Here is a 16,660-nt window from a genome sequence, read left to right on the forward strand (position 1 = left end):
AAAAAACAGAGAAATAAATCAGGAGCTCACGTTGAGCATGTCTGTAGCTCTCTCTCTCTCTCCTTCTCAACACACAATAATACACTACAGTCTCTGCTAAGTGCATTAGTCATATTGGCACAGGGAGTAGAGGGGAAGATACTGTACATAGTGTCAGGTTCAATCCCTGCTGGGACTACCTGTCCCCCCTAATCACTACAACACAGGGAGGAGAGGGAAGATACGTAGTGTCAGGTTCAATCCCTGCTGGGAGGTGTATTTAACGTGGTTTTCCAACAGCAAGGCTCAGATCAACAGGGCAGTGTTGCCATAGATGCGGTAAAGAGTTTAATGGAACGCAGACTGTGGGGGATAGAAAATGAACGCTGGATTGCCGCACAATCATCAAATCTGATCTAACATAGTGCATATTCGTCAAATCCGTCATGATTTATGTATTGTAACAGGCCCACAATGTGGTTACTAAAGTCCAATTTTGATATATTTGGCTGTTTTCGCTGCTTAACATTTAGAAGTTGTCCCTTTTCAGATTTAGAAGAAGTGACTGCTAAATGCTAACTCCCGTTCGTATAAGCTGTTAGCATAGCTAGCATACAGAAATCGGTGGTGGTCCTAGTCAAAGTCGTTTTTTAACTGTAATGCAGTTGATTGGTAATGATGACATGAACATGTATTGGGGCTGACGTCCATCCAAACATTATACTCTGATTTCTACCTCAACATAGTGTGAAATACATATATAGACAACAGCCTAAATGTAGGGTAATTTAGCTGGGGAGGCGATGAGGAGATTGGGGATCTTTTCCCCGTGTGTTTCCATGGCAATTCCATTGTTTTGGTCGAGGTCCATTGACCTCTTGACCACATCTATTGTTTATAAAAGTTATTCTTTATAATATCTAAATAAACATGTCTCCAACCCCCATATCACCCACTCACTAACTAATATCATACGTGTGCACATTGTATAATCAGTTAGTGAGAGAGAGAGAGACTAATATTACATTCATTTGTACTGTATATATCCACAGTATGAATCACGGCAACGTTTTTTCTCCTGTTTCTGCTATGTTTTTGGTCACGTTCGCATGGGTCAAACAGAAACCCCCTAATGATTGGTTGACGATAGAGCCTCCCACAATGCAGGCGATGGCTGCAGGAGGAAGCTGGGGAAGAGCACGGAGAGAGATACTCATCTTTCCATCTGTGCCATTATAGCATCTGTGACAACACGGGCAGCGACATTGAGGCTATCGCCATTGTAATAATAATAATAATAATAATAATAATATGCCATTTAGCAGACGCTTTTATCCAAAGCGCCTTACAGGCATTTTTACTTTCGTATTGTTAAGGAGTGCATTGTCTTCTTCACGATTGGCTGATCCCTCCCGATGACCCCTTGGACATGACTCCAGCAGGGTCACCAGGAAGGATCAGCCAATGAAGTTGGAAGTCCCACCCAGTTGACTACCAGAGGAGGCTGGTGGAAGCAGCTGTAGGAGGACGGGCTCATTGTAATGGCTGGAATGTTTTTTTTAAATGGAGCGGTATCAAACACATATTGAAACCACATATTTGACTCTCTTCCATTTATTCCATTCCAGCCATTACAATGAGCAGCTCCTCCCACCAGCCTCCTCTGCCCGTGATCATATAACCTTTTGGCCACTAGAGGCCTCTATCATTCTCTATGGTGAAGAGCAGCTAGTCCTCTATCATTCTCTATGGTGAAGAGCAGCTAGACCTCTATCATTCTCTATGGTGAAGAGCAGCTAGGCCTCTATCATTCTCTATGGTGAAGAGCAGCTAGGCCTCTATCATTCTCTATGGTGAAGAGCAGCTAGGCCTCTATCATTCTCTATGGTGAAGAGCAGCTAGTCCTCTATCATTCTCTATGGTGAAGAGCAGCTAGGCCTCTATCATTCTCTATGGTGAAGAGCAGCTAGTCCTCTATCATTCTCTATGGTGAAGGGCAGCTAGGCCTCTATCATTCTCTATGGTGAAGAGCAGCTAGTCCTCTATCATTCTCTATGGTGAAGAGCAGCTAGGCCTCTATCATTCTCTATGGTGAAGAGCAGCTAGTCCTCTATCATTCTCTATGGTGAAGAGCAGCTAGGCCTCTATCATTCTCTATGGTGAAGAGCAGCTAGGCCTCTATCATTCTCTATGGTGAAGAGCAGCTAGGCCTCTATCATTCTCTATGGTGAAGAGCAGCTAGTCCTCTATCATTCTCAATGGTGAAGAGCAGCTAGGCCTCTATCATTCTCTATGGTGAAGAGCAGCTAGGCCTCTATCATTCTCTATGGTGAAGAGCAGCTAGGCCTCTATCATTCTCTATGGTGAAGAGCAGCTAGTCCTCTATCATTCTCTATGGTGAAGAGCAGCTAGTCCTCTATCATTCTCTATGGTGAAGAGCAGCTAGGCCTCTATCATTCTCTATGGTGAAGAGCAGCTAGGCCTCTATCATTCTCTATGGTGAAGAGCAGCTAGTCCTCTATCATTCTCTATGGTGAAGAGCAGCTAGTCCTCTATCATTCTCTATGGTGAAGAGCAGCTACAGAATGTTGCTGTTCTCTGCAGTCAAAACTTCATGACTTTGATCACATTATTTTTTTGTAAAGTTCATGCAGTGAACGGCTGTGTTCGAGAGGATCAAAACGCAATGTATCATGGGTAAAATTGTGAATGACTGACTGATCTACAAATAACGAGTCATCATTTATGATGCAAGGTGATTTGTAGATCAAGTCAGTCGGCAGTCGTTTTGATGCTCTCGAACAAGGCCATCGTGTAGTGAAGTCGGGACCGTTTCTATCCCACTGATGCAAAGACTTGGACCATCTGACAAAAGTGATCTGCTCGAACGCGCCCATCACCCACCAAACTCTCAGTTTGGCTACTGAAGCTTCCACTTGTGTGTGTCGGGATTGGATCAGTCCACCTTTTAAACTGCTCGTGAAAACTAACTACACAGAACACCTCACACACACCTCTCTCTCTCGCTCACACACACACACACACCCCAATACTTCACTGCAATATTTATTGTCTTGTTTACAAACGAGGCGAGGCTACGGGAGGATCTAGTGGCTGTTTCTCCGGTTCTCGCGCACCCCCCTCCGAACCGCACAATGGAATATGACCGGCAGCATATGAAGCGGGTGCACGCGCACCGTGTGATCATATAGCACCCAATTCAGCAGCTGGTTGCAGCAGAGAACATTTAACAAACAGACCGACATACCGGACCGAACCTTACCGAACATGATGGAGTGGCAACCAATGGAGATCAACCCGGAGGTAGAGACTCATCTTAATAAATATGTTGTTGTTATAATAAGTCTATCATAAGACTGAAAGTTAAAATACGCGCCTGCTCTGTTCCAACGCTCTCTCATTGTTTGTCTAATGTCTCCTTCTGTGTGTCTGTCTGTGTTTCAGATGCTGAACAAGGTGTGTGTATAATATATCGCCGAGTCATACCAGATATGATGACAGTATTCATGTCCAGTTGTATATGACGTTATAACCAGACAACAGGACATTATAATCTACAGGTAGGTTATTATGGACTTGGCCCGGTCGGAGTTAAAACTACTAGTTAGCATCAGATGATCATCTAATAATCATGTAAACAGCAGAGCGACAGATGTACAGAAGGTGAAACAGCCGTTAGAATATAGCCTAGCCCTAGTAGGCTACCGTCTGTCTCCCCGGTAGCATCTCTGCCACTACGGGCCTCGGGCCCCACCCGGTGTCTAGGATACAGGGCGTGGTCGGTCGGATGGATGGATGGGGAGAGAGAGGGCGACAGACTAAAGATCAATATGTCTCTGGGTCTGATTTGAAGTTCATCGCTATTCATTTGGGACAGGCAGCGGTGCGGTAATGTTCTGATAAAGACGTTAGAACAGCGAAGATATGCGTAGTGACTATAATATTATTGCTGTATTTTAATGAGGCCTGTTCTGTCGAGTCATCATGGAGGTTTAGTGTCCATTACCACGGAGGGTTTCAAGTCGGGCTCCTGGTTCGACCCTCTCTTCTGACGGACATTTAACTGATACGGAAGCCAGGTATAAACGCCAACGCTCTGTAAATCAAATCACATTTTATTGGTCACATACACATATTTAGCAGATGTTAATGCAGATGTAGCGAAATGCATGTGTTCCTAGCTCCAACAGTGCAGTAGTATCTAACTATTCACAACAATACACACAAATCTAAAAGTAAAAAAATTGAATTAAGAAATATATAAATATTAGGATGAGCAATGTCGGAGTGGCATTGACTAAAATACAGTAGAATAGAATACAGTATATACATATGAAATGAGTAAAGCAGTATGTAAACATTATTAAAGTGACTAGTGTTCCATTATTAAAGTGGCCAGTGATTCCATGTCTAGGGCAGCAGCCTCTAAGGTGCAGGGTTCAGTAACCGGGTGGTAGCCGGCTAGTGATGGCTATTTAACAGTCTGATGGCCTTGAGATAGAAGCTGTTTTTCAGTCTCTCGGTCCCAGCTTTGATGCACCTGTACTGACCTCACCTTCTGGATGATAGCGGGGTGAACAGGCAGTGGCTCGGGTGGTTGATGTCCTTGATGATCTTTTTGGCCTTCCTGTGACATCGGGTGCTGTAGGTGTCCTGGAGGGCAGGTAGTTCGTCCCCGGTAATGCGTTTGGCAGACCGCACCACCCTCTGGAGAGCCCTGCGGTTGCGGGTGGTGCAGTTGCCGTACCAGGCGGTGATACAGCCCAACAGGATGCTCTCAATTGTGCATCTGTAAACGTTTGAGGGTCTTAGGGCCCAAGCCAAATTCTTTCAGCCTCTCGAGGTTGAAGAGGCTCTGTTGCGCCTTCTTCACCACACTGTCTGTGTGGGTGGACCATTTCAGATTGGCAGTGACGTGTACACAGAGGAACTTGACGCTTTAGGCCTACATTCTACTGTGTATGTATGTATGTATGTATGTGTATATATATATATATATGAGTATAGTGATGGCATTGACTGGGTGAGTTCCAGATACTGTTCTAGGTGTTCTGGTTGTTCTAATCTATCATGTTGGTGTTGAGCTCTGTTCTAGGTGTTCTGGGTGTTCTAATCTATCATGTTGGTCTGGAGCTCTGTTCTAGGTGTTCTGGTTGTTCTAATCTATCATGTTGGTGTTGAGCTCTGTTCTAGGTGTTCTGGTGTTCTAATCTATCATGTTGGTGTGGAGCTCTGTTCTGGGTGTTCTGGGTGTTCTAATCTGTCATGTTGGTGTGGAGCTCTGTTCTAGGTGTTCTAATCTATCATGTTGGTGTTGAGCTCTGTTCTAGGTGTTCTGGTGTTCTAATCTATCATGTTGGTGTTGAGCTCTGTTCTAGGTGTTCTGGTTGTTCTAATCTATCATGTTGGTGTGGAGCTCTGTTCTAGGTGTTCTGGTTGTTCTAATCTATCATGTTGGTGTTGAGCTCTGTTCTAGGTGTTCTGGTGTTCTAATCTATCATGTTGGTGTTGAGCTCTGTTCTAGGTGTTCTGGTTGTTCTAATCTATCATGTTGGTGTTGAGCTCTGTTCTAGGTGTTCTGGGTGTTCTAATCTATCATGTTGGTCTGGAGCTCTGTTCTAGGTGTTCTGGTTGTTCTAATCTATCATGTTGGTGTTGAGCTCTGTTCTAGGTGTTCTGGTGTTCTAATCTATCATGTTGGTGTTGAGCTCTGTTCTAGGTGTTCTGGTTGTTCTAATCTATCATGTTGGTGTTGAGCTCTGTTCTAGGTGTTCTGGTGTTCTAATCTATCATGTTGGTGTTGAGCTCTGTTCTAGGTGTTCTGGTTGTTCTAATCTATCATGTTGGTGTTGAGCTCTGTTCTGGGTGTTCTGGTTGTTCTAATCTATCATGTTGGTGTGGAGCTCTGTTCTAGGTGTTCTGGGTGTTCTAATCTATCATGTTGGTGTTGAGCTCTGTTCTAGGTGTTCTGGTTGTTCTAATCTATCATGTTGGTGTTGAGCTCTGTTCTAGGTGTTCTGGTTGTTCTAATCTATCATGTTGGTGTTGAGCTCTGTTCTAGGTGTTCTGGTTGTTCTAATCTATCATGTTGGTGTTGAGCTCTGTTCTAGGTGTTCTGGTGTTCTAATCTATCATGTTGGTGTTGAGCTCTGTTCTGGGTGTTCTGGGTGTTCTAATCTATCATGTTGGTGTTGAGCTCTGTTCTAGGTGTTCTGGTGTTCTAATCTATCATGTTGGTGTTGAGCTCTGTTCTGGGTGTTCTGGTGTTCTAATCTATCATGTTGGTGTGGAGCTCTGTTCTAGGTGTTCTGGTGTTCTAATCTATCATGTTGGTGTTGAGCTCTGTTCTAGGTGTTCTGGTGTTCTAATCTGTCATGTTGGTGTTGAGCTCTGTTCTGGGTGTTCTAATCTATCATGTTGGTGTTGAGCTCTGTTCTAGGTGTTCTGTAGAGACTGATGGGAAACGTTAATGTTGTTTGACTGCGCTGTGTGTTGCAGGTGCTCAGTGGGCTGGGTGTGTGTGGTAGCTGGCGCTTCGTGGATGTGTTGGGCCTGGAGGACGAGGAGTGTCTTCAGTACCGACTCCCTGCTGTGCTCTCATGCTACTCTTCCCCCTGACACAACAGGTAACCATTGATCTAGCAGCACTGTCTTTATCTGTTCTGGGGACCCCAAGGTGGTGCACGTTTGGTTTTAGCCTTAGTAGCTTGATGATGAGTTGATTCTTTGAATCCGCTGTGTAGTACTAGAGCAAAACCCAAAATGTGCAACACTTGGGGGTCCCAGGACCGAGTTTGAAACTCTAATGTAGCGTGATGATGATGATAACGGCGTGTGTTTCAGCATGAGTCGTTCCGGCAGCAGCAGGCTGGGAAGGTGTCGGGGGCTCCAGGCCTCTACTTCCTGAAACAGACGGTGGTCAACTCCTGTGGCACTGTGGCTCTGCTGCACGCAGTTGCCAACAACCCCACCCACATAGAGTACGGTGAGTAGAAAATGGTCCCGCATGGAGCCAAGATGGGGGCAATGTCCGAATACCCATACTTGCGTTCTAAATAGTAGGCTGATTGGGTATGTGAAAATAGAACGTTTATAGTATGTGATATTTAGAAAATGTAGTGCTTTAAATGTCATGATGTCATAGTCATTGGGCTTTACATCTAGTAGAATTCACTGAACACTATTGAGGAAGAGAATGGTCTTTATCTAGTAGAATTCACTGAACACTATTGAGGAAGAGAATGGTCTTTATCTAGTAGAATTCACTGAACACTATTGAGGAAGAGAACGGTCTTTATCTAGTAGAATTCACTGAACACTATTGAGGAAGAGAATGGTCTTTATCTAGTAGAATTCACTGAACACTATTGAGGAAGAGAATGGTCTTTATCTAGTAGAATTCACTGAACACTATTGAGGAAGAGAACTGTCTTTATCTAGTAGAATTCACTGAACACTATTGAGGAAGAGAATGGTCTTTATCTAGTAGAATTCACTGAACACTATTGAGGAAGAGAATGGTCTTTATCTAGTAGAATTCACTGAACACTATTGAGGAAGAGAACGGTCTTTATCTAGTAGAATTCACTGAACACTATTGAGGAAGAGAATGGTCTTTATCTAGTAGAATTCACTGAACACTATTGAGGAAGAGAATGGTCTTTATCTAGTAGAATTCACTGAACACTATTGAGGAAGAGAACTGTCTTTATCTAGTAGAATTCACTGAACACTATTGAGGAAGAGAATGGTCTTTATCTAGTAGAATTCACTGAACACTATTGAGGAAGAGAATGGTCTTTATCTAGTAGAATTCACTGAACACTATTGAGGAAGAGAACGGTCTTTATCTAGTAGAATTCACTGAACACTATTGAGGAAGAGAACGGTCTTTATCTAGTAGAATTCACTGAACACTATTGAGGAAGAGAACGGTCTTTATCTAGTAGAATTCACTGAACACTATTGAGGAAGAGAATGGTCTTCAGTGTGTTTGACAACAGCTGATAAAATACGTTTTTCTTCTGGGTTTTCTTTATTTAATGTTTTATTATTTTGTATTATAAATGCTTGTTTTCACTAATCAGTCTGTGGTAAATAGTATGTAGTATGAAGAGTACACAGTATGTAGTTTTAGTAAGTAGTAGGTAAGACAGGTTTCAGACACGGCCAGTGTGTGGCGTGGCGTGGCGTGGTGTGGCGTGTAACAGTGCTGTCTCTGTGCCAGATGGTGACTCTGCTCTGAAGAAGTTTCCTGATGGGGCGGCTGACATGACCCCCGCTTGTGAGCCACACACCTGGAGAACAACCAGGTAACACACACCTGGAGAACAACCAGGTAACACACACATTCACAGTTTTATATATATATATATATATATATATATATATATATATATATATATATATATATATACACACACACACTGGTCCTCTGTAGCTCAATTGGTAGAGCATGGCGCTTGTAACGCCAGGGTAGTGGGTTCGATCCCCGGGACCACCCATACGTAAAAATGTATGCACACATGACTGTAAGTCGCTTTGGATAAAAGCGTCTGCTAAATGGCATATTATTATAATACACTCACACACACCTTGGTTATGTCCCAATTATCGCTCCTTCCTCCCAAAGTGTGTACTTGTTCTATGGTAGAAACTCCCTGTAGCCCGACTATGGTAGAAACCCCCTGTAGCCCATGCTTCCTCCACCAACCCAACGCTTGTAGATTTTGTAGTGAACGAGTGCACACTTCAGGAGAAAGTAGATATTATTGGGACACGCCTCTAGTCTAGCCTCGTCGTGAACCCGGCTTCCTTAAAACGGGAAGCCTGTGAAGATCCATGTCAGAGATCCGCTAAAGAGCGGTTGGAACCCAGGGTGTAAATCAGTGAAGCCTCACAACACATCAAACCAATCAAAATGCCTTCCTTGGGCGGAACTCCAAAGGTGCCACGTTGCTTCCAGAGGCAGTTTGGAACTCGGTAGTGAGTGTTGCAACTGAGGACAGACAGATTTTTTTTTTACGCGCTTCAGCACTCGGCGTTTCCGTTCTGTGAGCTTGTGTGGCCTACCACTTTGCGGCTGAGCCATTGTTGCTCCTAGACGTTTCCAATTTACAGTAACAGCATATGGCACCACATGGCAAAATGTAAAACGTCAAGCCATGGGGTACTTCTCTTGCTGAAGTTATGCCACAGGTTGGCTTTTTATTTGGAGACTGGGTTGTCCTTCTACGGGCGTGTGGGGGAGGTTTTTGAATCTTGCCGTTGGAACTGTCAAACCGTTTTTGCTCACGTCAGACATGTAGCTGCAGTTGTCATCTTGGCCACTAGAGGTCGGCAGAGAGCTGCTGGGTTCTCAGATGCATGGCTTTACAGATCAATATGGTGTTGGAACTTATAGGAATACATCATGTATATGTTTTACATTTTTAATTTGTAGGTACAGTGCATTCAGAAAGTATTCAGACCCCTTGACTTTTTCCACATTTTGTTACGTCAAAGCCTTATTCTAAAATTGATTTAAATTGTTTTTTCCCCCTCATCAATCTACACACAATACCCCAAAATGACAAAGCAAAAACAGGTTTTGAATTTTTTGCAAATGTCTTAAAAATAATAAACTGAAATATGACATTTTACATAAATATTCAGACCCTTTACTCAGTACTTTGTTGAAGCACCTTTGGCAGTGATTACAGCCTCGAGTCTTCTTGGGTATGACACTACAAGCTTGGCACATCTGTATTTGGGGAGTTTCTCACATTCTTCTCTGCAGATCCACTCAAGCTCTGTCAGGTTGGATGGGGAGCGTCGCTGCACAGCTATTTTCATGAGAGTCCTTTAGGTGCTTTTGGAAACTCCACATCAGGGAGATGGCTGTTTCTGGGCGGCTCTAGATGGCAAGGGTTTCCCCTGGCAAGGTCCCAAAAGAGGGCTTCTCTGGCTGGGCCACTCAGGGACATTCAGAGACTCGTCCTGAAGCCACTTGGCTGTGTGTTTAGGGTCGTTGTCCTGTTGGAAGGTGAACCTTCGCCCCAGTCTGAGGTCCTGAGCGCTCTGGAGCAGGTTTTCATCAAGGATCTCTCTATACTTGGCTCCGTTCATCTTTCCCTCGATCCTGACTATTCTCCCAGTCCCTGCCGCTGAAAACATCTCCACAGAGGAACTCTGGAGCTCTGTCAGAGTGAGCCTTGGATTCTTGGTCACCTCCCTGACCAAGGCCCTTCTCCCCCGATTGCTCAGTTTGGCCGGGCAGCCAGCTCTAGGAAGAGTCTTGGTGGTTCCAAACTTCTTCCATTTAAGAAAGATGGAGGCCACTGTGTTCTTGGGGACCTTCAATGCTGCAGACATTTTTTGGTACCCTTCCCCAGATCTGTACCTCGACACAATCTTGTCTCTGAGCTCTACGGACAATTCCTTCGACCTCATGACTTGGTGTTTGCTCTGACATGCACTGTCAACTGTGGGACCTTATATAGACAGGTGTGTGCCTTCCCAAATCATGTCCAATCAATTGAAGTTACCACAGGTGGACTCCAATCAAGTTGTAGAAACATCTCAAGGATGATCAATGGAAACAGGATGCACCTGACCTCAATTTGGAGTCTCATAGCAAAGGGTCTGAATACTTATGTAAATAAGGTAGCTGTTTTTATTTTTAATACATTTGCAAACATATATATATATATATATATAAACCTGTTTTCGCTTTGTCATTATGGGGTATTGTGTGTAGATTGAGGAAAACAATTTAATTTAATCCATTTTAGAGTAAGGCTGTAACGTAACAAAATGTAGAAAAAGTCAAGGGGTCTGAATACTTTCTGAATGCACTGTATGTTTAATGTAGATGTGTAGATACCTGTATATCAGTGGCGGTCAGTGACATTTATGATGAGGGAGGACAATTTTATTTATTTATGAGCATGGCCTTATTTCTATTACAGACTGTCATTCATATTCCATTCACCCAGCTCAATGTCACATCGATTGGTTCAGGCTACTACATGATACTCCAATTTCCCTATACCCATCATGAGGTTGCTATAACCAAGCCTATGAATGAACGTTTACATTGTAGGTGCACACAGAGAGAATTTTGAATAATCAAGGTGACAGACATTGACGCATTAAATACAGCCTTGCACACTCTTGCCTGCATCTAGCTTATCTAGGGTGTAGTCATTAGTCCAACAGTTGCAAACGAGAGTTTCTATTGGACAAATTCAGGTATTTTTTTTTATCCCTGTTTCGTTTTCTTCCGTTTAGAAACGTTTTTAAACAGAATCGGCGTAATGAATACACCCCTGATCACGCATAAACACAGTTCACTTTCATAGCAGCCACGTTGTATTCCTTCTCGCCTCTATGCACTCTCCTCCTCTCATATTTTCCCTTCGTTTGTGGACTTCAATGAACAACACATCAGCTGTATGTGACCAGGTGAAAAAAGCTTTCCAAGCCAAACCATATCATAACCGCTACAAACAGCCTACATCCTTCTCACCATATTATCTAAAGTAACGTCATTAGTCAACGTAGCTAATAGAACTAACGCCTTAGTAAACCCGCTACAATCATGCAATAACGTTAGTGTAACCAAAAGCTTACATTAACTTGGAAGAGTTTGAGTGTTGTGTTGGATAGTCATAGCCAGCTAGCTAACATAGCATCCCTCTGTTTGAGTAACTAAACTAGCCAGCTGCATTTGCTAGCTAAGTAAGTGAAACAGAACATGAAAAAAATGACTCTCTCTATAGCTCTCTTGCTTCTCCTTCATTTTTGAATAAATTAATTTGTTAAACTGTTCAACTATTGTCTTTCTCTCTCTTTGAGTCAACTACTCACCACATGTTATGTACTGCAGTGCTAGCTAGCTGTAGCTTATGCTTTCAGTACTAGATTCATTCTCTGATCCTTTGATTGGGTGGACAACATGTCAGTTCATGCTGCAAGAGCTCTGATAGGTTGGAGGACGTCCTCTGGAAGTTGTCATAATTACTGTGTAAGTCTATGGAAGGGGATGAGAACCAAGAGCCTCCTAGGTTTTGTATTGAAGTCAATGTACCCAGAGGAGGACGGAAACTAGCTGTCCTCCGGCTACACAATGGTGCTACCCTACAGAGTGCTGTGGAGGCTACTGTAGACCTTCATTGCAAAACAGTGTGTTTTAATCAATTATTTGCTGACTCAAATATATTTAGTGTAGTTTAATCAAAAAATGATAAGATTTTTCAATGTTTTTTACCATTTTATTTTAATGGAATTCACTGAGGATGGTCCTCCCCTTCCTCTTCTGAGGAGCCTCCACTTCTGTATATGTCTACATATGTTTTGTGTGTGTATATAATATATATATTCTATAATCTCTGTTTAATGTAGATGTGTATATATTGCTGTCTCTTGCAGGCCATCAGAGAGGCTCATGATGAAGTGTCGGCACAGGGCCAGTGCAGGGTGAGAACACACCATGCAACATAAGGACCGCCTCCAGATGTTACTGTGTATTGATCTAGACATGGATCATTTCATATGTTATTCTCTCCCTCTCTCCTACCCCCTTTCTCTCCTACCCCCTTTCTCTCCTACCCTCTTTCTCTCCTACCCTCTTTCTCTTTCAGGTGGAGGCAGATAAAGTGAACTTCCATTTTATCACCTTCGTCAATGTGAAAGGACAGCTTTATGAGCTGGGTGAGTGTATGGCTGAGTCTCAGTTTTCTCCTCAGGTGTGTATCTCTCCCCTTTCTCACGGTGTGTGTTAATGATGTGTTGTGTAGATGGTAGGATGGAGGGACCGGTGAACCATGGAACCACCAAGGATGACTCCTTCATCAAGGTACGTTCCTCTTCCATTCATCTAATCCCAGTAAACATGTGCACCTTCAGCCAACATATCAAACTGTGTAAAGGCTTTTTTTTTATTTAATTTGATTTTTTACCCTACGGAGACTAGCCCTACAGAGCGTTTTCCGTCACAAAGGGGGCGTCTCCTTGTAGTGGGTTCCGACATTTTGACGTACTCCCGTGCCACGTGATAACTGGAACGTGCCGGATCATCCCTTCCGTAGCCATGGGGACAGTGTTGGCAATGAAGCTTGATTTGGTTTCTTGATCTGATCTATAGGCTAGGCATCAAAGTAGCCTATTTTTGCATTGATAAGCAAATATAATCTCAACAAGTGTTCAAACAATAAACCAAACAACATTGTAGCCTTATTAGAATCCTCCCAAAATGTATTTTGTTTAGAAGTATAACTAGTGATTCCAGGTTATTGGTAAAAACGGCTGCAATGTGCTTTTTCTCTGCGATCAAAACACGACATTCTACTGTTAGCTGATATGGGAGTGAATACCTTCAAGCAGTATATGAAACTGGGGTAATGTTGTAGGTTACACTGGCAAGTATAAGAATATTTGCAAGGGTGTATTATTTAATTATTAATCTGGTTATTTCACATGGAGATATGGGAAGCTAAAAGGCTAACTAGCTTGCTGTGTTTAGCCATCTTGGAGATGAGCGGAGCTAAAAGGCTAACTAGCTTGCTGTGTTTAGCCATCTTGGAGATGAGGGAAGCTAAAAGGCTAACTAGCTTGCTGTGTTTAGCCATCTTGGAGATGAGGGAAGCTAAAAGGCTAACTAGCTTGCTGTGTTTAGCCATCTTGGAGATGAGGGAAGCTAAAAGGCTAACTAGCTTGCTGTGTTTAGCCATCTTGGAGATGAGGGAAGCTAAAAGGCTAACTAGCTTGCTGTGTTTAGCCATCTTGGAGATGTGTGAAGCTAAAAGGCTAACTAGCTTGCTGTGTTTAGCCAACTTGGAGATGAGGGAAGCTAAAAGGCTAACTAGCTTGCTGTCTTTAGCCATCTTGGAGATGAGGGAAGCTAAAAGGCTAACTAGCTTGCTGTCTTTAGCCAACTTGGAGATGAGGGAAGACGAGACAAAATATTTATTTTGCTTTCACCACATGAGAAGACCACAAGGACCTCTGTCGCCCTCTTGTAAATGTTGCTATTTGGGAGTCTGGACCGGTGAGGTATCATGTTACCAAAAGGTGCATGTTGCTCTAAAACATCTACCCCCCCACCCAGCACAGCAGGCCTGTAGATCTATGCAGGTGAAGCTTGTAGAAAGCTTCTGGAAATTGTAGTGTGGACCTCATTTGGGAAGACGTCACCGAGACATCAGAATATAATGTTGATGCCTGGCCAACATCTAAACCATGTCAAATGTAGTATATAGGCATTTTAAATACATCTGCAAGACGTCTGGCCAATGAGCTAATATGTAGGCTTTGGAAATACATCTTCCAGACGTCTGTTTACTTGACCATAGGGTTATGCGCTATCTGGGATGTTCATTTACTGTTAACTGATCATCTACCACCTATGACATTTGAGTCATTTAGCAGACGCTCTTATCCAGAGCTACAGTTAGTGCATTAATATTCTCTCCCTCTCTCCCTCTCTCTGTATGTCTGTCTCTCTCTCTCTCCCCCCCTCTCTCTGTCTCTCTCTCTCTCTCTCTCTCTCTCTCTCTCTCTCTCTCTCCCCAGGATGCAGCCAGGGTGTGTCGGGGTTTTGTGGAGAGAGGGGAGGGAGAGGTCCGCTTCTCTGCTGTAGCTCTCTGTCACACCTAAAGACCCAGGACACACTTGCACCACACACACACTCTCTCTCACACACACACACACGCACACACACACACACACACACACACACACACACACACACGCCCGGTATGCACTGGAAACATACCGTTTGCACTCTGCCCACACACTCCGCAGCACACATGCGTAGATAGTAGTTTGCACAAGCCTGGTGTATGTCATGATGATGTCACGACTGATGTACTTTGTCTGCTGTACTCTGTTTATTTCTACGTCAGATCTCACCACTGCTAGACTGTCTTAATCTGGAGACATGGAACGGATAAGTGCCTTTAGTGGCAAAACGAGTGAAAGAGAGAGAGAAAGGGGGGGGGGGACTGAGGAGAAAGGAGTGGAGAGAGGCAGTGAGGTGTTCTAAGGAGGTTATTGCAGCAGTCAGGAGTGCACTACGTCTGGTTCTCCAAGAGAAAGGAGTGCACTACGTCTGGTTCTCCAAGAGAAAGGAGTGCACTACGTCTGGTTCTCCAAGAGAAAGGAGTGCATTACGTCTGGTTCTCCAAGAGAAAGGAGTGCACTACGTCTGGTTCTCCGAGAGAAAGGAGTGCACTACGTGGGGGAAAGGGAGCCTTTTGAGCTGCAGCCTGTGAGATGTCAGTGATTTTTAAGGCTTCCTGTTTTTCTGCTGCCTGACCCTGACCCTGACCCCGACCCTGACCCTGACCCCTGACCCTGACTCCTCAGTTCTCTGCTCTGTTTCTAACAGCTGTTACAACGTCAGACTACAACGTTAGGATGACGTTGTTACTACGTTAGGATGACGTTGTCAGGATGACACTGTTACTACGTTAGGATGACGTTGTTACTGTGTTAGGATGACGTTGTTACTACGTTAGGATGACGTTGTCAGGATGATGCTGTTACTGTGTTAGGATGACGTTGTTACTGTGTTAGGATGACGTTGTCAGGATGACACTGTTACTACGTTAGGATGACGTTGTTACTACGTTAGGATGACGTTGTCAGGATGACGTTGTTACTGTGTTAGGATGACGTTGTCAGGATGACACTGTTACTGTGTTAGGATGACGTTGTTACTGTGTTAGGATGACGTTGTTACTACGTTAGGATGACGTTGTCAGGATGACACTGTAACAATGTTGTTGGCTGTGCTTTGCCTTTCTGCCTCTTCCTGTTCTAGTGCTGCTGTCTGCCAATAAACCAAACTACACACACCTCCGCTACTCCCTCTCTCTGTGTGTCTGTGTGTGTGTGTGTGTGTGTGTGTGTGGCAGAGCTGTAAAGTAATTATTTACTGCTCTCGTTACTGTAATTAAGCAGCTTTTCAGAGTACTATTTTACTTCTACTTGAGTAAAATGGTAAAGTAACTTCTACTTTAGTAGGGTGTTTCAGTACTCTTTCCATCCTGATAGTTTCAAACATGTTTGATTTTATCGGCACAAAATCGGCAATGCTCTTGTGTGCAGTTGTGTAAAAATACTTTAAAGTACTACTTAAGTAGTATCCATACTTGGGTATCTGTACTTTACTATTTATATTTTTTACAACTTTTTTTACTTCACTACATTCCTAAAGAAAATAATGTACTTTTTACTCCATACATTTTCCTTGACACCCAAAAGTACTCATTACATTTTGAATGCTTATCAGGACAGACAAATGGTCAAATGAATGCACTTATCAAGAGAACATCCCTGGTCGTCCGACTGCCTCTGATCTGGCAGACTTACTAAACTCACTTGCTTCGTTTGTAAATTATGTCTGCGTGTTGGAGATAGCCCCTGACTATCATCAATTTAAAAAATGGTGCCCTCTGGTTTGCTTAATATAAGGAATTTGAAATTATTTAAACTTTTACTTAAGTATATTTTAGCTATTACATTTACTTTTGATAGGTATATTTTAAACCAAATACTTACTTTTACTCAAGTAGTATTTTACTGGGTGAGTTTCACTTTTAATTGAGTCATTTTCTATTAAGGTATCTTTGACTGAAGTATGACAACTGGCTAAATGTTCCACCACTGGTAGTGT

General features: G+C 43.2%; 1 protein-coding gene across 1 annotated transcript; it reads left to right on the plus strand.

Moving 5' to 3' along the window:
- The first annotated feature begins 3,148 nt into the window (after positions 1–3,148).
- Positions 3,149–15,839, plus strand: LOC121560666 (ubiquitin carboxyl-terminal hydrolase isozyme L1). The gene is given in 11 exon segments (XM_045219095.1): positions 3,149–3,303; positions 3,445–3,456; positions 6,499–6,565; positions 6,568–6,626; positions 6,844–6,985; positions 8,228–8,284; positions 8,287–8,312; positions 12,412–12,459; positions 12,624–12,693; positions 12,780–12,838; positions 14,554–15,839. Coding segments are annotated over 11 exon segments (660 nt in total). The 5' UTR covers positions 3,149–3,267; the 3' UTR covers positions 14,638–15,839.
- Positions 15,840–16,660: the final 821 nt, after the last annotated feature.

The sequence above is a fragment of the Coregonus clupeaformis genome, unplaced genomic scaffold (genome assembly GCF_020615455.1).
Source record: "Coregonus clupeaformis isolate EN_2021a unplaced genomic scaffold, ASM2061545v1 scaf2044, whole genome shotgun sequence".
NCBI classification, from domain to species: domain Eukaryota; kingdom Metazoa; phylum Chordata; class Actinopteri; order Salmoniformes; family Salmonidae; genus Coregonus; species Coregonus clupeaformis.